We start from the raw sequence: 19904 nt of genomic DNA on the forward strand, positions 1-19904 counted from the left end.
TTTCATAGGTATTAAAGGTCAGGATTTGTGAAGGCCAGGTTAACGAGTATTTTTATTCTATTACCAAATTCAATATTGATTATTTTAAAAGTCCACAGCATTTAAAGAAAGGCGCACATCTTCTTTCTTTCTTTGCTAGGGGACAACGGAATGAGGGATGAATACAAACACGTTCATTCATTCAACAAACATTTATTCGGTGTGTGTTTAAGAGCCGTTGGCAGAGGGCTTTGGAGAATAGAGGGTCATGTCTTGAACAGATAAGCCCTTTGGGCCAATGCAGCTCTGTGGGGCCCAATTTATGTACAAAAGTGTCGTAATGGGTTTCTAGCTGTCCCCTTGCACCCCAAACCTGGAGAAACTTGTGAGAAACCATTTACCACACTTGGGCTTTCTGAAATCAGAAGAGTAGGCTGACCATTAGCTTGGGTCATAGTGCCACCATTTAAAAATGGAAAAGGTAGGGGCGCCTGGGTAGCGCAGCGGTTAAGCGTCTGCCTTCGGCTCGCTGACCATTAGCTTGGGTCATAGTGCCACCATTTAAAAATGGAAAAGGTTGGCCTTTAAAAACTTGCCAACAGCTACTGCCAAAAGCTACTGGCCTTTGAAAGGGAAGGGGCAGATGTGCCAGAATGCCCCGTCTGCTCCTCCACGGCCCTGGTCTCTCTCCCCTCCAACCCAGCTGCCATGCTGACCGACATCAAGCCCTCTTCCACAGCTCCGCCTCTGGCAGCTCCTCAAGCTTTCAGGCATGACGGCCACACTTCTCAGCCTGCCCTTGTGTCCCTTCTCAAGCTCATCCATCTCATCAGCCTCCCCTCCCGTCCACTACCTGACCCTCTTATCCGCCACGCCACACAACACCCTGTTCTAGAAGGTCCTTCTCTCCCCGGCACAGGCCTGCCTTCCTTTGGGACTCCATCAGAGCTATTTTGGCTGCAGGAAACAGGAACTCTACCCAAACTAGCACTAAAACAAAAAGAGAGGGAAATGTATTGGCTCACAGACCAAGGCTGGAACTGTTCAAATGACCCTCTTCAGAGGGGGAACACGCCTCTTCCCTAATTGCTCTAGCGGAGAGACCTAGGGCCTCCCTGACCGTGCCTGCAGCACTGGCCCGTCCTGAGCTGGCCCTTGTCAGGGTGATTGGCCAGCTACGAGAAGAACAGTGCTTGGCACAGATTAGGGGCCCAATGAATATCTAACTGTCATCAGTAATTATTCACAGTTTAAGAATGAGTGACTGAATGAATGACCCCCCCTCCCCCAGTGGGGCGCAATCAGAGTCTTATCCAAGCCACAGCGAGGCGGCCAAAAGAAAGCATGTCCAGGAAGGCTTCAGTGGGGTTGGAGAAGACCTTGCAGGTCAGGAAATGCCTGAACTTGGTCAGGAAAGATAGGTAAGCGTTCCCTAAGTCAAGGCAGGGGACTGGGGGAGAGGAGAGGAGGAACATTGCCGAGGGGAAGATGCCGGGTGAATGCTGAAGGGTGTGAAAGCAGCTGGTGTGCTCAGAAAACGATAATGATGTAGCAGCGCTGGCCTCTTGGACACAGCTTGGGGGTGGGGTCGGGGGGGAGCAGATGAGGGCAAGATGTGTGCACGGGCAGGCAGGGTGCTGGGACAAGGGGACAAGGTCATAAAAGGCCAGCCTGAGGAATTCACTCTCAGGTGCCCAGGAGCTCTTCAAGAAGCTTTCAAGTCAGGACCCGCAGGGTTTGGGTCCCAGCTCGTTCACTGAGTGGTCATGAATAAGTTACCCCAGCCACCCCAGTTCCTCCCTCCCAGGGCTGCTGTGAAGCACCCCCACCGCCCCTGGGGCTTGGCAGAGGCTCCGTGAATGCTGGTGTTTCTTCTTCTCCCTGTGACCCGGTTGATTTCTACATTTAACTCACCAGAGGAAAACACATCCAGTTCATTATAAGCTCCATGTGTATCGTTCTACAGTCCCAGAGTTCAGCTGGTGTTTCAAAGCTACCGTGAGGGGGACCTGGGTCCCACGTTACTTCCTGACATTCATGATGGTACCTGTGGCTGCAGTTTCCTCTCACCCCGATTTCTCCCATCATGATTGGAAGAAGTGAGATGCTTGCAGCTGAAATCATGCATATCACAGTCGTCACTCTGGGATTTAGTGAAGGTGGTCGAGCTTTTCAGTATTGCCAAAACCTCCTCAACTCACGGAGCTCCAGGCTAAAGAGGCACACAGGGGTGTTCTTTTAGAAATCCCCCAGGTAGGCACGCTTGTCTGTAATGAGCACCTGTCTTCTTAAGGAACTCCCTCAGCCACACATATTTCTTCATCAGAACAAGTTAGTCAAGAGCAGAAGACGCAGAGAATCACCCACAGAGAGAACGGAGAACTTCTATTTGAGGAGGGAAACAATTCCCACTACCATGCTTAGTTTAGAAGCTTTAAAATTAGACACAAAGCAGATGGGTGTCCTTTGTCAGTGTGGGGGCGTGGAAAGGACAGAAGCCTTGCAGTCAAGCCAGCCACGTGGTAGTTACTAGGAACTAGTTCTATGACTTGCAAGTGACTAGTTTTCGCCCCTGGTGCAATCACTGGATCCCTCCAGCCCTCAGTTTTCTCGCGTCTTGCTGATAAAAAGAAGGGAGCCCAAGACTTAAAGACTGTTAGGAAGCTGAGTGAAACAAGTTCGGTTTATACAGGATTAAAATCTATGCCATGCTTGATAAATGTAGAGTTGTTGTCGTTGTTGTTGTAACTTTCCTAAAGTCATTCAGGATTAAAAACAATAGAAATCACTCATATCGTGAATGGTGTCACGTGTAGTTTACATACACTGCGGTACAACAGAACTACCCTTGCTCTGTTACAGGTATGCTGGGACATGCACAGCTCATAATTACGTGTCGTATTTCCGACTCTCAATTTGACTGTTAACAAAGGATCGGTTGCAAGTGACAGTGAACTGACTTCTTACTCATTTTTTTAAAAGCCACCAAGTCACATGAGAACTGTAAAAGTTACATTAGGAAACTTTAACATACTCTTCTGATGGTCAGGCCTCATTAGCTTCATAAATAGAGACTAGGTACAAAGTGAAATATTAACTTTCTGGAAACTTCAAAGTGCTTATGTATGAGGAGAGACAAAACCAACTGGGACATTTATAAATTATCATCATAAAACCCAGCCAGACATTTCATTATTGAGAAATGAGTAATGCCAGTTCTGCAACCTGCTCCAAAAGGCAATGAAAACAAATAACCCAAGATGGAGACTTGACCATTTCATTTCCATTAATGTCAATGGAAATTATTCAGGAAATGAAATCCTTCCTCTTCCCCACAGCTGGGAAAAAACCCACAAATTGTTATAGACCAAGCTTTTAATTCATAAATACTACAGATAATGTTTTGACTTTTTGCTGTAGGTTTCCAGCTTATATTATCTGTTTTACTGATAACCTGCGTGGGGAGGGGGGAGTAGGATCTCAGGTTCAACAGAGGCTCTCTTTGGCCAGATCCGACACCCTAGCTAGAGCTGTTTCTTTCCACTTTGTTAAAAAAAAGTTCACGGCAAAATCATGAATAAGATAAAAATCTGGCTTATCAGAATTCACTAGGAATCTTTAACAATTTGCCTTAATCTTATTTGGGTGCATATAAGTATTAAGAAGTCTACAGATACACTTACGGCAGAGCCAGGGGGCAAGTGATGGAGAGATGCACTCCAGAAGTGGGTTTTGGGCTATTTCCCATGTCCACCTGGTAATCCAAGTACTACCTTCCCACCCATTTCAGTAAACACTAGATGTTCCCTTTCCGCTGTAACATCATCATGTTAAAGAAGAATAGTGTGGATTGTTTAAAATTAAAATGGGCCTGAATTTGAAGACTTGAGCTTTTGATTTCTCAATAAGGTGGGCAGTCAGTGCTGGATAGAAGAGGGTGGGGGGCACGGAGGGGGTGGTATGAATTAGAGTTCTTCTGGCTATAAAGACAGTAGACATTTAACCTCAACGCAGGAAAAAGGGCAATCCGCCTTCTTTCTGAAACTCACAGTGAAAGTCTACTCGTTTCAGTGGCTCTGCATTGCCCACTCTTGAACCAATCCCAGTGGCCAAGGAAATGTGACCTCTTGGATCAGCCTTGAATGACAAGTCCACCTGTGAGCTCAGGGACAGGGGCACATAACTTGAGAGTGGGAGGGGAGACGGTGGTTTCCCGAAGAGGGTGCATAGGTTCTAGGTGGCCAAGATAAGAGCGACTCATCAAGGGGGTGCAGGTGGGGAGACTGATGTATCTTGATTAGAGAGACACAAAGATGGTGGAAGGAGAAGCACTGGAGGAGTAAGAAAGAGGGGGGCCAGAGAAAGAAAGTAGTGGGATCCCACCAGCTTTCACCATGTCACCTCGAGCTTTGGGCCCATTTCTCATCTCTGCAGGGAAGAGAGTAAGACTGGGTCCATGGTTCTTTATTGGGATAATACACCAGAATTACCTAGAAGGAGGTTTCAAATGACACAGGACCAGGGTCAGTTCTGCTGCCCAGCCCCAGTGAAAGCCAAAGGGAGGAGCTCTGAGGTCACAATCTGGGCAAAGACTGCAGTAATCGCCGGTGGACTGCGGTCCTAGGTGACAGCCTCATTTACCGCCCACAGTCAAAGGTGAAGAAAATGGCATACTGATTCCCTCAAACACCTGTCTGGAGACTTACAAATATAAACTTCTCTAAAAGGTGTGCTCTTCATCCACCAGTGTCTGCTAACAGCAGCAGTTCTCAAAGTGTGAGGGACCTCAAGAGACTGTCAGAAGATCTGTGTGGTCAAACTATTTTTATTAATGGTCTTGTCCACTGATTGATATTGCAACTAGCCTTTAAGAAACTATTGTTTGTTAAGTTTTGTTCTGTTTTGTTTTTTTTTAATTACATTTACCTAAAAAGGCTACAAAAAACCCACATTCTTCCTTTTCTTGATGACACAGATCTGTGTAAGGCCAGAATTTCTTCCTATATTTCAAACAAAACAATATTTCATCACAGATTGAATACAAAAGCAGATGTGAGCATCCATGGGTTGTCTGTTCCGCCAGACACTAAAGAGATTTACAAAAATGGAACATAATGCCAATATTCCTACTAGATTTTGTTTTGTTATGGGAAATGGGGTTATTTTCACGCAAAAAAATATGTTATTTATATAACATGCAATGAATTTATTACTGTTATGTTTAAAAGAATAAATATTTAACATTTTTCTCAGTTTTAGTTTTAGATACAGTAAAGATCAATAGATACAACTCAAATAAATAAAAGCTTTTTGGGGTTCTCAGAAATTTTAGAGTCTATAAAAAAGCCAAAAAGTGTGGACACATCTGGACCAGAATCCCAGTGAATCAGATCACTGGGACCATTTCTACATCTTAGTGTCCCAAGCTGGCAGAGCTGCCCACCTGCTTACACAGAGAATGAGCACGAACTACAAAAAGGACACTGCCTAGCCATTGCATAGCCTGATCTGTGCTATAAAACCTGAGGAAGTGGGAACGATTCAGTGGATTCATTGCTGAAAATTTGTTCTTGCTCATTACTCCCACATCTGGTAAGCGTAGTCCTTCGAGACGGTCACGAGCAGGTAACTCTCCTCTTAGCCACTAGATGGCACTGCTTACATAAAAATACTTAGCGAGGGCCGCATCTCTAAATGAGCTGTTTCCTAGATTTTGGTGGGGATGGATAAAGAGGGTTTGGTGCATCTTATTCTGACAAATACTGAGTGTATTAGGATAACTTTCCTTTTTGCTTCTGTAAATTTCTAACTTTGAGATCACTGATAATGAGGGATTGGTAAAAGAAGCTTTCTGATAAAAGATAAATCCTGTGGACTTAGTTATTCTTCTACAGCAAGGGTTCTCGGCTTTAGCTGCAGATCAGAATCACCTGGAGCATCTAAAATCCAGATGCCAGGCCTTATGACAGTAGCTAAATCTGATTTTCTGGGGGTGTGGCCCAGGCATTGGTATTTTGAAAACTTCCCAGTAAATTCTAGTGGGCAGCCAAGGTTGAGAATCATAGTCTTACAAACTTTGCCATTAAGAAACTACCAGCTGACCTATAAGGAGAGACATTGATTTTTCCTTGTCCCTTCATTTAATTCTTTTAATTGTATTCTAGTTGATTTTTCCCATCATTTAAATTTTAGCCAATGATCTGAGAAAAAGAGCCAAGGAAAAAAGGAGCAAAGCAAACCTTGGAACCACCAGAGTTTACTGCCTTAAGATTTTTCACAGAGGACTTTTTATATGTAGGTGAAGGTAGAGAATGAACCCCAATGTCTAAATTAGGGCATAGGAGAGGCATTAGAGCAGGTGGTACAGGTTGTCCCTAAGAGAAAATGCTCCAAGTATCTGGTAACTTACTTTCTGTCTCACCTTTCATCTCACCAAGGGATGAAAACTTTAGGATCACCTGGGGGACCTTAAAAATAAAGATGCCTGAATTTCACTGGTGGGAGGCCTTGATCAAGAAGTCAGCAGAGGCCAAAGATGGGTGTTTTTAAAGCTCCCAGGGTGGTTCTAAGCTCAGCCAGCTTGAGAACCACTGACCTAGCCAAATCACCTATTTCTCAGACTGCACGGTAAATCCCAGCCCATTAGGGCATTCGGATGTAAAGTAAGGCTCCGTAAAACTGATTTCATGAGCACATGTAATCTAAGTTCAAATCCATTCTTACAGCATTACATCCCATTCCATTTTATGACTCTGTGTGTGCGAGGTAGGAAGAGTCATTATTGTACCTGTCACTTTTACTAGCTAAGTCATGCTCATCTCCATTTACCCTTGACTCCCGAGAAAAAGACTGGTTATGTCAGTTACATATTATTTCCAAGGGACCTCCTGTTGGGGCAGATCTACAGGTTTTCCAGACCCTGTAACTATGAGCAGATCATTTTCAGTTCCTTGATGCTTTCCACATTAACAATTCAGGCTCTTTCTTTGGTAAATGAAAGCGGTCCCTCTGCTTGGTGAAGGGCTAGGAGCAATACTATGTTTGAATCGACTGTCCTTAATCAAGTCACAGAGCCTGTCTGCCCGCCCCCCCCCCCCCCCGCCCAGAGCCAAGATCCTTTCCATAAGGGCACAGTTGAGGAGCCCATCCAGGAAAAGGGCTACCTCGTTATCTTGCATTAATGCCAATTACGGCATCTGAACCTGAACTTTAGACACTAATTAGAACAGTGCTAACACAGTGAGCAGTGGAATTGGTCTGCATTGACTCGCTGCATTGGTTATTCTCTGCCATATTCTACTCCCCTCCCTCAATTCATTCTCTGCCCTTTTACCCATGGTGGGGAGACTGACTCATGCGGACTGTATCCCCAGCTCTTTTGCTCTCTGGCTTCTGGTCGAATTTGTCCAATGGAAGGTAAAGTCAGGAGATCAAAGGGTAGAGGAGACAGAAGTTGGGTTATTCCCCCCCCCCTTTTGGGTAATATGGCAGTTCAGTGGCTGCACGGCTATACCCCTGATTGACTGTGGGAGCCCCTCCTGTGCAGACCCCCACTATGTGAATCTCCCTTCTGTGCAAGCCCCCTTCCCGTAGGAGCTCCCTTTTGTGTGGGAGCCCCTTCCCATGGGAGTCCCCTCCTGTGGGAAGCCTCCTTCTGTGGGAACCCTCCTATTATGTAAGCCCCCCTTCTGTGCAAGACCCACCCTTCTGTGGGAGCCCTTTTCTTGTGGAAAGCCCCCTCCTGTGGAAGGCTCCATTCCAGTTCTCGTCGGACACCAGCCACCCCAGTGCCTTCTTTGGGTCCCTTCGGCCCTAGGGAGGTAACAGCTTCCCGCCATTGCCAGCCCCTGGAAAAATCCCTTAATCAAATTCTTAAAATCCCAGTGACTATGTCTTCCATTTCCTGCTGGGCTCTGATTGCTGGGATTCCTCCTAGACTAACTATAATCTGAATTCATTTTTCACTTTTCAATCATTCACGTAGAAGTCCTGCAGGTATACCTTGTGTTCCTCAAAGATCTTAACTTTAAGAGAACTTCTAAGTTGCAGGGTACTTTCAAGCCTTTTGTTTGTTTGTTTGTTTGCCTATCCAAGCTTTCATGGAGTCTGGATGTCTTTGAAATACTCGAAGACTAATGAGCTGGGTGCCTCAGTTTCCTGTCGTGTAAAACAAAAGGGCTGCACAAAATGGTCTCTAAGGCACTCCTCCCCCAGGCGCTGCTCCTGCCACCCCCTGAGTCAAATTAGCCCAGGGAGGCAGGAGCGGGGCGGGGGCGGGGGGCGGGTAATGGGAGATACCCACACCGTCTTGGTGTATTTGTGATATGTGGTCCTCAGGGTGAATGTGATACGGTCTGTTCCATTCTTAAGTTAGCCATCTGCTGTTCACTGGGTGGTGTGTCCTCTGCCGGGCCCTTTGTGGGCTGAGCTTTCGAGCTGGGGAGTGAGCCGCAGGGGAACCTGGGCCTCCGACAGGTCAGCTGCTCAGGAAGCAGAGGCATCCGAACAGCGAACAGCGGGTGCGTGCTGGAGCCATCGGGGGCTTGCTCACACGCAGACTAAGATGCCACCCCCAGGGTTCCTGACCCAGCAGTGCTGTACGGGGCCCGAGTGGGGGAGCTTCTCATCAGTTTCCTGGGCTGCTGATGCTGCTGGTCCCTGAGGGCCATACTTTGAGAACCACTGGTCTGATTAACCACTTAGGATGCAACACATTAAATTATCATGAAGATTATGTGCAAAGCTCGGGGGTGGTTTTGTGGTGGGAGTGATTCCTTGAGAGTCCGTAAAGGAGGGTGAGCCCCAGCAGGTTTTACCAGAGAGGCTGTGCTGGATGCTAGAGGATGGCCAGGAGCCCACAGATCACAGGAGGGGAAGGCCCTTCGGACAGGGGCGTGAGGGGAGGGGAAGCAAGGGGACAGGAACATCTGTGGGCTGCAGGGCAGCAGGTCAGTGAGGGAGGCCAGCAGTGGGAGACAGGCTGGGAGAGGTGGGGCCGGGCTGTCGTGGGCGTTTGCATTCATTTTTGAGTGTCCCTCACCACCGTCTACCCCAGGCCTTGCTGCATGCTTACTTCTGACAGTGCAGCCTGTTAGCAGCTGTCCTCACCGCGCACCTCTCGCTCTCTGTCTGGGGCTTCTCTGACAGGACTGTCTGAGATGCCCATGGCCACCCACCTGGCTCTCCACATGCGCAGCCTGGTGTGCGAGGGACTCAACAGCTCACCAGCACCCCTCAGCCAACAGAGGACAGGAGGTGGTAGATAAACAGCACCCCCCCCCCATTCCTCTTAGGAGCAATTCTACATGGCTTCTCAGAAGGTGCCCAACTGATTAAAATCCATTGCTACTGGCTTCTCTTCTCGTCTCTTTCATTCTCCTGACCTCTCCTTCCTGCTCATTAGAATGCCTTCCCATATTATCAGTGTACCAAACCCTTGTCCCAGGCTCTGCTTCCAGGGAAGTCCAGGCTCAGAAAAGCTACAAATGTCCTGCTGAGGAATTTGGACTTTGTCCTGCAGACAAAGCCAATCACGTTTCCCAAGATGAAAACAACAAAAGCAATAGCAACACTCTGATGAAAAAAGTCACCAAGGGTCACCAACACTTAGGTACCATTGTAGGACTGGGGGGGAGAACCATTCTGTCTCAGCTCAACTGACTTGTGAGGCTTCTGTCGGTCACCGAGGCCTGGATATCCATTCCCTGGTGTGGCTATGCCCTCCTGCTCCAGGGCAGTGGAGGGAAATGTAATGTCATTGCTGGGCAAGGATCTCTGGCAGGCTAGCTGGTTCTTAGGGTGGAAACAGCAAAATAAACAGTGAGAGGATCCCCCTGGATGTGAAGAAGAGAATTAGTTCAAAAAGGGGGGAAAAAGGTAGGTTAGGGTCGGAGAGAGAGCGTTCCTATCTGAAACAACTCATCTCAGAGGAGGACGTCCTAACCAGGCTCAGAGCCCTTCAATCAGGAAAATGTCACTCTCTTGGTTTCACAAGAAGACAAGTAGAAACCAAAGAGGGTTTCCCTGCTGCCACAGGAAAGCAAGAAGAATCTAGGAGTTGGTCTTCACACCTTGAGAAAGCAGAGGTGGGGTGGGGGGATGGGCACGCAAAAGGCAGGGAGGGCTGGGCAGGATCCCAGGGGAGCAACGCCAGTGAGGAAGCGACAGCCAACCCATTTCCAGGGACAGTCTTGTCAAAGTCTTTACGTGGTGATTTTGGTCTTTACCCTCTTGTGGCCCCAACCCTAAAGGCTGCTACACACAGACTCTTTGTTAAGCATCCAAGGGAGAGATGAAGGCAAAGGGGAGCTATGAGGATGGGGAAGGCGACCCGTGCAAAGGGGTGGGGAAAACGGCCTGGGTCCAGAGGCTGGAACTGCTTGCCCCCTCTCTGTATGTGTGTGTGTGATGCCTTGAGTACAGAAGAGGTTTTACTCGGGGTTTGCTCCAACATATGTGAATTTAAAACCTTGTGCATTCTTTTTTTCTTATTTAATTTTTGAAGAGAATGCTGCATTTGTGGTGGTTCAAAATTCAAAGAGTACGAAATAGTAGCAGGGGAGAATCTCCTTCCCACCCTTACCTCCCAGATACCCGCTCCCCCTCCCCACAGGCAACGAATGATACTCGCTCTTGTATCCTGCAAGGGACAGCTTATGATTCTGCGGAACAAACATAACGTAAAACCGTTTTTCTTCTGGTTTACACAAATGAAACGTAGTAGACACACTATATTGTAAGTTGTTTTTGGCATTTAGTAACTCTGGATAATCTTTCCATATCGGTGTGTACGAGTATTCTTATTCTTTTCTGTGGCTGCGTGGTATTTCTTCACATGCGTGTGCCCTAATTCATCGAAACAGCCCCTAACCGATGGGCATTCAAGGCTACTTTCTAACTTTTGCTATTAGAAAAAATATTGAAATAAATAAACTGTTAAGATATATGCTAAACTCTGTTTTTCTCCAGTAAAACGTAAATGCAATTTAATACAGGCAAGCCAAATTTATCAAATAAACATGTGCCATGGAAAACACTATTGTCACATATATTCGATTCAGCAGAGTAGCCTTCCTAAAAAACTTAGTTATTATAGCTAGTAAGAGCAGTGTGTTTTTAAAAACAGATGATGGAATGAACCCAGGGTCCTGGGATCGAGCCCCGCGTCGGGCTCCCTGCTCGGTGGGAAGCCTGCTTCTCTCTCTCACACTCCCCTTGCTTGTGTTCCCTCTCTCGCTGTCTCTCTCTGTCAAATAAATAAATAAAATCTTGAAAAAAAATAAAGTATTTAAAAAAAAACAAAAAAAAAAACCACCCAGATGATAGAAATATTGAGAGATTCTTAGCGTCCGTTGACTGAGCGTGGGGAGAACCAGAGGTGTTTGCTTAAAGCAATTAGGGTACTAAGAACAGAATGGGGCCCCCCTGCTCTGTAGGTTTAGGCAGCTCTGAACTTAGGGCTCAGAAATCTGGGTTTGGTTCCTTACTCTGCCACTGTGACTTTTTCAGTGAAGTGGGACAATGATTCCTGCTCTATGTACCTGGCGAAGCTGCTCCAGGGATAAAATGGGAAATTACCTCACATGTGTGAAATCTGTAAACTGTAAATGCCCGAACCAATGTTAAATCCTGGTGTTATCCTATTGCTTAGAGTGCTGGTTTGGGAGGTCAGTAGATAATCCATCTATGGAATCAATTCTGAAATAAATTTCATAAAAGAAATTACACCGGGCAGGACCATTTTGATTAAAGGCACCAAATGGTGGCCCTTATATATCATAATGTTTTAAAAATCAATTAAATAAAGAATCGGAAAGGAAAGAGATTGCTATTGGTTAACTATCACAACTTTTTTTTTTTTTTGCACCCTCCCCACCTCTCCGCCTCATCTACAGTTATTAAAACCAAGTTCACTGCTAACCACCTTGACAGGCGATAAATCTGGAAACCACTCAGATCTGACGGGGTAGGTGATATCTTTATGCCAATTAACACTGATAATATTCTCGGATTTTCAGGTACCACAATCTCCCTGGATTCATTTGGAAATGATCGATAAAATAAATGGGTGAACAAAGTTTAAGTACTCTGGAAAATGAAATGCCGGGCTGTCTGGGTTTGAGAATTATTAGGAAACCTACCCATTTCACTCATTAAAACCTCCAAGATGCGCCATTATCGAAGCAGACAGGTGCCCCGGGCACTTCTCAGTCAATCCACTCAAGTTTCCACTACCTCTTTTCTAGTCTCTGTCTCCATGGCAACAGTCCACTGACCTGCCCTTAAGGGAAACAGATTTTCTGGCAAGACTGAGACTATTAATAATTCCACTTGTCAATACAGGTCAGAGAGGAAGAGATGCATTTGTACCAAGTTACTTAACAAACTCGCTGACAAAATGAGCGACCTCCAGCAAATGACCGGACCCAGCGTTCAGAATGTCCCCCAGGAAAGCCAAACACTGTATCATTAGTGTCCCAGAAAATCCACACCACAAACACCTGTCCATCAAACCCTTCCCTGTGTGTGGACTTCTTTCAATGTTTTATTTACCTTTTTCTAGAAAGGTGAAAGTGTCCTGGGAAGCTCATCTAAAGTGATTATTAATCTGAATATTAATTTCCTCCAAATTTAATAAATACATATAAAATGATCTACAATGAAGGGCATATTTTGTCCCGCAAGTTTCCTTATGGGAATATCATCTAGAAATATTAGTTTTTCGTGACCGAACTTACCTCTTGGTGATGGACAAGGCTCTAGAAATATCAGTTCAGTATCCTGAATCTAAACTCTCATCCCAAACACACCAGAGGCACTCTTTCTACTCACCTCTGTTCCTGGAAACGTTCTAGTGTGTGGCCTGCCATTGTAACAGGTTGCCTTTTTGGTGGCATTACTCTCTGACTTGGAAATATAAACGCCGCTTCAGAGATTTATTTTACAATTCATCTTTGGATTTGTCATGGCTGGGAAGGTCAGCTTCCAGATTTTCTATTCTAAATTACTTTCGAAAAGATTTTTACAAACAGACTAAGGAATGGCTTTTGCCTGGACCAGAACAAACTCTGAAAGTTGGGGCTCATGTCTCCTCCCTCCCTTTTGGTAAAATGTAAACCATCAGAAAATGCACCATTTCCCAAATCAATTATTTGTAAAAGAATGACAGGTGCCTTGGAGACACTGGAGTTATAAAAGAGAAAATGGCAAATAATTTTTTCATGGGCCAGCTGCTCCGCTGATGTGATTTTGGGGAAGGTTCTCCTAGGCTCTAAAATCCAATCAGCAAATCAATTAAGATCATGCCTGTCTCTGCCAACAGGACCGCGCTGCCTTCCTCTGCCCTCCTCCCCATTCCAGTGATTTTTGGTGTGTCCCTGTCCCTAAGCCAAGGGAGCCAGTCAACCTGAGGTTCCTTTGCTTTATGCTTACACTGGACAACAGGGGAGCCTGGGGGCGCCGTTCCGGTTTAATTGAGGATTAGCGATCACCAGAAGGAGCGTTGCCCACCATTCTGCCCCCACCCTCACTTATATGTGCCCCAGTCCAAGCTTGCCTTCGACACTGGGCTCAGCACAGACTCAGTGGGGGCTGACCGGTAGGACTGGCTGTCACTTTCTTTCAGCGGAAAACATATAGGACCAGGCAAAGCAGATGGCTCCTGAAGGGGCACATCCAAAAAATCTGCTAGCAAACTGTGGTGGTGTCTTTCAAACAAACAGCAACTTACTGGAGAGGAAAATCAGATTTGCCCGCCACATCCTGCCACCGCCCATGCAGCTTGCGCACCGCCCACTTGGGAGTTTCTAGTCCTCAGCGAGGCAGGAGAACTCCTCCTTTGGGGCAAAGGACAGCCGTCTTTTAAGCCTCCCAGAGATGGCCAGCCTCCCCAGTGATGCTCCCGTATCTGTCAGTAAAAGCTGTTATCTAGCGAAGACCACCTGCAGGAGCGGGCTGACCTGTGCGTCACGCACGGTCACTCAGTCCGAAGAGAGGCAGACACAAATGCCACGTATTTGCATAGCTACGTGGACCTGGAGACAGCCAGTAAGGCCTCAAATGGAATTAAAACCAAGGACTATTTTCACCATAAAACAATAATAAAGCTTTTCTTTTTTCTTCAAACTCCAAATAAACCCACAAATAATTACTTGTGAAGCCCTGGCTCTGAGTGTATGAGTTTGGGCAAATCAATTCACATTTCTGGGCCTCCGTTGAACCGGAAGATTTCAAAGGTCCCTCCTAGCCGAACATTCTAGATTTCTTTGGGTGGGGGTGGGTCTCTTCCAACATTCTGGCCAATCGCATACATACTTAATCATGCAGTTGTTCAGCGCAGATTAAAAGCAGAGACTGTTCCTGTCACACGTGTAGCTTACCTTTTCAACTGCTGTGTGTTCTTCGTTTGTAACGCTTGTTTTTCTGGATTCATTTTTAGACCTGCTCAGCCTCCTGGATACTTTTTCTCTCAGTAGAGTGGCATATCCAATGTGTTCATAAATGGGGTTTGTTGTCATTTTGGAAATGTATTCAGAAGCTTTTGTTTCTATGTACAGTGTTATCAAGCCATCTGTGACCAGATCATGAATCGATTCAAACCTCTTCTCGCCCACGAAGTGTTTTCCATCATAGAAGAGCCTGTAGTTTAAAGTCTGGTTTCCAAACCTGCCCCCAAGAGAAGGAGAAATCACAACAGTGTTAGAAGTAAGAACATGAAAGAACGGTAGCAGCTAACACTTTCTGAGTGCGTAATGTACGTCAGGCACTGAGCTAGGCACTTGGCATTTTTACCCTCCCCCCATTCAGTTGTCATAGACAGTCTGAGACAGGTAGAATTATTATCCCTGTCCTACGGCTAAGGAAACTGATATTTGAAGGGATCGGGTACCTGCTTGAGGTTACACCCGTGGAAAGAGGCAGGGGTGGGATTTAACACCAGGCAGTCACATGGCATCACTGGATTCTAGAAATCACTAAGGCCATTGAGTCCTTATCATTCTCATTTGTAAACGTGAGAGGGTAGAGCCTAGTTTACAAATATTTTACTTTGAAATTTCCTTGATGAAAACCAGCCACAGCTCTCTACCCCACCCCTATACCTGGCGATTGCCTCTGCAGGGGAAGCTACCACCAATCGCCCTGATGTCCCCTTATTAGTACATCTTTGACCGCCACCAGTAGAGCACCTCATGCCTCCCACCCTAGTTGGTGCCACAGAAGGGAGATGAGGGGAGCTGGGCGAGACTCCCTGCGGAGCTGCCACCGCCAGCGTCCCGGGGATCTAACCTATAAGGTCCTCCCCCTTTTGACTGGCTGCACCCTCTTGGCCTTGGTCCCCCTTTTGACTGGCTGCACCCTCTTGGCCTTGGTCCCCCTTTTGACTGGCTGCACCCTCTTGGCCTTGGTCCGGCTTGGTTCCCCACTGGGACTGCCTGTGCCTGCTGCTGGAGGGCTGGGGGATAGGAAAGTACATAGCACACCTAGAGCGCTCGCTAACTTTTGAAGTACTTCCTTATAATGACATCATCTAAGAAATGTTCAAACCATCCGTAGGTGCGACTTGGGAAGTAGCCTTCTACAGCCACAATATTGAGGTGTCACATGGAATACGCCATGGTGGGCTGGCCTGGGAAGTGTTTCCATTGATACCCTTCCTTCTATGGAGAAAGAGCCTCCTAATTCCAAAGAGTTCATACATGAACTTTTAGAAGACAATTCGATTCTGGAATTGGACGCTTTCCCCAAACCTTATGGGATTGCCGTAAGGATCGAATGGTATCAAATATCTGATCCAGTTTAGGAAAGTGCAGAAAACGCGCTGCTTTTCTGGCCCTGGCATTTCCAGTTCTTGTGATTTTGTGATAAAAGGCTCATGAGAACTCTGCTCCGATGGCTTGCTGGCATGGAGCGCCATGACTGCCGTTGGGAGTCCACGTGATTCTCGGGTCCATGTTAACCCCGAGAGAACCCATGGAAAAACTCTGCATCAGTCCAGGCACATATACACAGCGTGAGGGGAAGACTTTTGACAAGGGCTCCCGGGAACTAACTGAGGCAGAGGCGTTGCTCCCTCAGCTGGCTCAGCTTTAGGCAGAAGTGGCTACTGGAGCACTAACTTTCCAGATAATTCTCCAGTTTACTGTATGTGCATAAACAGAGCCTCAGTGTCCATCCTACTGATAACACTAGGAAGTGTATAAGCCTCTGATATGCTACTGGTACTCTGTAAGCAAAGTGAAAATAAGAAATAAGTAGGGGGAAATGGGTAGAGTTTCTGGTTGGGATGACAAAAAAATCCTGCCAACCCATAGTGGAGATGGTTGCACAGCATTGAGAATGTACTTAATGCCAGTAAACTGCACACTTAAAAATGGTTAAGATGGTAAATTGTATGTTACATATATTTTACGGCAATAAAAAAAATGGGAAGAATGTTAAGTAAGGCCACTTGTACAGCAGTAGCAATAACAGATGAAATCAAGTTCACCTTAGAGCTAACGTGTAGCATCCTGGCTGGCGCTGGCTTTCTCTAAGAATGTAGGCGCCCTCCACGCCTCCGAGAAGCTCATCTGCCTGCTCCCGGGAGATGATCCCGTGAAACCTGAGGAGAGACGGACCGTGTTTGTTCTCAGCAGACCACATACAAAGTATGTACCATGGAGAGATAGGCTACAAAAGATGACGGGGCCACCCCGAACCGACTGTCCCCCACTTGGATGAAGGGGGGAGTAACTACCATATGTCTTAAAGATGCGGCTGGAACCACTTCTCAGCAAACCCCAAACATCTAAGAAGTATTCAGGTAGGGAAAACAGCAGGAAGAACACCCGGTCCAGCTGTCTTTCTGCTCTTGTCTTTGCTCTCAAGCTGAAAGCTGAAGTCAAAACAAAAGGCCAGGTTATGGCTCCTTCTTTAACCATGGGGAATAACAAGAGAGCAATTACCAATTTAGCTCTCAGCTCAAACACAGAAACTATGTATTGCTTGGATTGCTAATGAACACTATTGATTAGCAACTTGCTTACTTCAGGGGCAGGGTGTTGTTAATTTTAGAGGTTGTTCTCTGGAAACAATAGCCAGCTATAATCAACATTCTTCCATTCCTAATGTTTAGAGCAATCCCTTAGGGATATGTTTGAAAAAAAACGTACCTATTGTTCTTTTTTGTTTATTCTTTTTTTTCTGCAATTTTAAAATAATACACATGCATGTAGAAAACACAGCTAGCTATCTAGGAAGAATGCAGGCTTGGCCAATGATTGCTTTGTTCTGGAGGCACACGTCTGAGGCCTACAGAGTGGACAGTGACTCCTGGGGAACCTCCTCTTGTCTTGAAGCAAAGACAGCTCCTCCCCACCCCCCCACCTCTTACCAGAGATTTGATCGATGGTGTTTCATAGGAAGGTGGGGGAGCTAGGTTGGGGGGTGAGGCCAGTGCTGAGGGACCCCAGGGTCCTGGGACAGGGAACAACACCTTCTTCCCCAGATTACCCGAATTTGAAGATCTTTGGGGGAATAAACTAGAGAAGAAATTTTTCTTATGATCCCCTCTTTGTAGAAAGCAAGCATGCATAGAAAAACACCAGAAGGGATGAAATATAAAGGGGAAAAGTTAGCAATGAGTTTTTTCATGCCCAGCTGAGGATGTTCTCCACTTTTTATACCTCTATATTTTCTAATTTTCCCAAATTAGTGGGTTTTAATTTATTCATGTTTTAAGAATAAAAGTAATACTGATGCATTTCAAGAGCTAAAAGGCACATAAGAGGTAAAAATGTAAACATTACAGAGTAAAGACTCTCTTCCCCTAAAGGTATCCATTGTCAACAGTTTCTTGTGATTCCTAGTAGGAAAAAAATGCATCAATGTTTCCTGAAGAGAGCATTTATTACTTTTCAAATGGAACAAAAAGCCCTTTTTTTTTTTTTAAAGGGAAACATAGAATCTGAAGTTTTTAAGCTAATTTCCCTCTAATGCAAAACGGTTCCTTTTCTGTGGTTAAGAAAATGCTTCTTTGCCGTCCTCTCACTACGTAGTTTGTGCGGATTGGGGGTTGGAAAATGACAACCAAAACATTCAACAAAACTTTGACTCAACAAAGAAAATGCATAATAGAGTTCCTGTTGGAATTTGCGTGCAAAAGTGTCCCATTTGGTAGGCTCTTTATTAATTGTGCTCTCCGTGAGCGAAAATCCAAATCAGTATACTGATGGAAAAAGAGCAGCCCACAACTACGTAGGTTAGATGGTAGGGATGTGGGGATGGCTGAGAGCAGAGGCCAGCGCTCCTCAGCAGCTACTCCAGGGGTCCTGGACGAATTCCCAAGGCCAGAAGGAAGGTTCAGAAATGCAGTCGTGGCCATTATGAAGTCACTGCTGGGCTGGGGGCACATGAGAGGTCATTCACCACAAAGATGAGGTCTGAGGGAATAGAGGAAGAAGGTTTGGATTGGCCAGGAGAGCATGGGACTTGGGACTTGAAAGAGACTGGGGCTCATAAGGCTTCCAGGTTGGACGTGGGAAGAAAGGGAGTCATGCACCTGACCCCAGCGTGGGTTGTTCTGCCCTTGCTTTGTAAGCGACACCACACATCACAACACACCACAGCCTGAGACTGAAGACGCTTTCTACGGGATGCATATTTGCTTTACAGTAGGCTTCTGAGAAAGCAGGACAAAACAAGAGTTGAAATTCCGAGGAAAATGGGAGGAAATCCTCATTATGGTATTGAGGCAACTGGGCTAATCTAGCCAAGTCAAGAGAAATCAGCATTTTGGTTTTATGAGACCGCAGGGAAATGGGGTGACTTCCCTGTATTGCATTTACTGAGGTATTGGAAAGTAAGGAATTCAGCCATGCTGTTTACAATCTTTGACACTCTAACTGTTTATATAGTATCAAGGTAGAAAGTGAAATAAAATACTAACAGAGCCTCAGTCACGGAAAAGCCTGCCTTGCGTTTCAAATACTTGCCAGGCGCTCAGTGGCCGCTTTATTGGAGAAAACTACAGCAGGAAATACGTCCCTCCCACATTCATGGAAGCCAAGCACCTGAGTCTTATAAAGAAAATTCAGTACAAAGGGGTCTGATTGCATTTATCCTTATTATTAAACACTTGCACAATGGACATTTGATGAAGACTATATATTAGAAGATTTTTAATATTTAATATTTAAATGACATATGAAATGACACTTATTACATTATTAAAACAAAGAATAGCATGATACATACTCTCTTCCATAATATTTTGGTCTGTTCTCCACCTATATTAAAAAAAAGAAAAATATTAATAATGCATTTGAATTCAAAGCAGATACATAAAAATGCTATTCAAATGAACATAGCTAATCCTGGTAGTAATTTTATTACAGTTTTTATTCCCCAAATCAGAGATCTATGAAACCACAGAGTCAGCCAGTGCATTCCTCTGTCTTGGATGGGATGATGTAGAAGCATCACATTTCTTTAATCATTAGGCTCATTCTCCACCTAAACCCAATCACTCAATAAAAGAACTTTCAAAGGAAACAAAGGAAGATACTAAGAAATTAAAGGTATTATAAGACATCATCCTGAAAAATAAAATGCATAAAACTTAAGCATTCATTTCAATCACCGTCCAACTGTTTCATTATGTATTTATAATAAAAATAAGAAGTGCACCTGGATTTAAAGTTTCATTTGGTCTCTTTCCAGATAAAATCGATACTCTTATTTTTAAACAAATGGCTAAGGGTCTGAAATTCACTTGACACCAGAAGTACAAGATACAGAGGACAAGATTTATGCTTGACTAAAAATCATAAGCACCCCAGAAAATATTTTTCAATCACATTTTGAGCTTGGGGATTATCACATTGGATTTTTATATATATGATAATCTACTTTTGTAAGAACTTTGTTTCCTTGTGTTCATGGTGTTA

At 45.3% G+C, this 19904-nt stretch overlaps 1 protein-coding gene across 3 annotated transcripts in view; it reads right to left on the reverse strand.

Moving 5' to 3' along the window:
* The window catches only part of CHN2 (chimerin 2), a 282816-nt gene that overhangs the window by 85135 nt on the left and 177777 nt on the right, over positions 1–19904 (reverse strand). For all 3 annotated transcript variants that reach the window (XM_040644135.1, XM_040644133.1, XM_040644134.1), the window contains exons 4-6: positions 19213–19244; positions 16466–16579; positions 14358–14643 (exon numbers count right to left, since the gene is read on the reverse strand). In XM_040644135.1, coding sequence (XP_040500069.1) covers positions 14358–14643; positions 16466–16579; positions 19213–19244 — 432 coding nt within the window. The remainder of the gene's footprint in view (positions 1–14357; positions 14644–16465; positions 16580–19212; positions 19245–19904) is intronic.

This window comes from Ursus maritimus, unplaced genomic scaffold (assembly GCF_017311325.1).
Source record: "Ursus maritimus isolate PB19 unplaced genomic scaffold, ASM1731132v1 scaffold_3, whole genome shotgun sequence".
Lineage (NCBI taxonomy): Eukaryota > Metazoa > Chordata > Mammalia > Carnivora > Ursidae > Ursus > Ursus maritimus.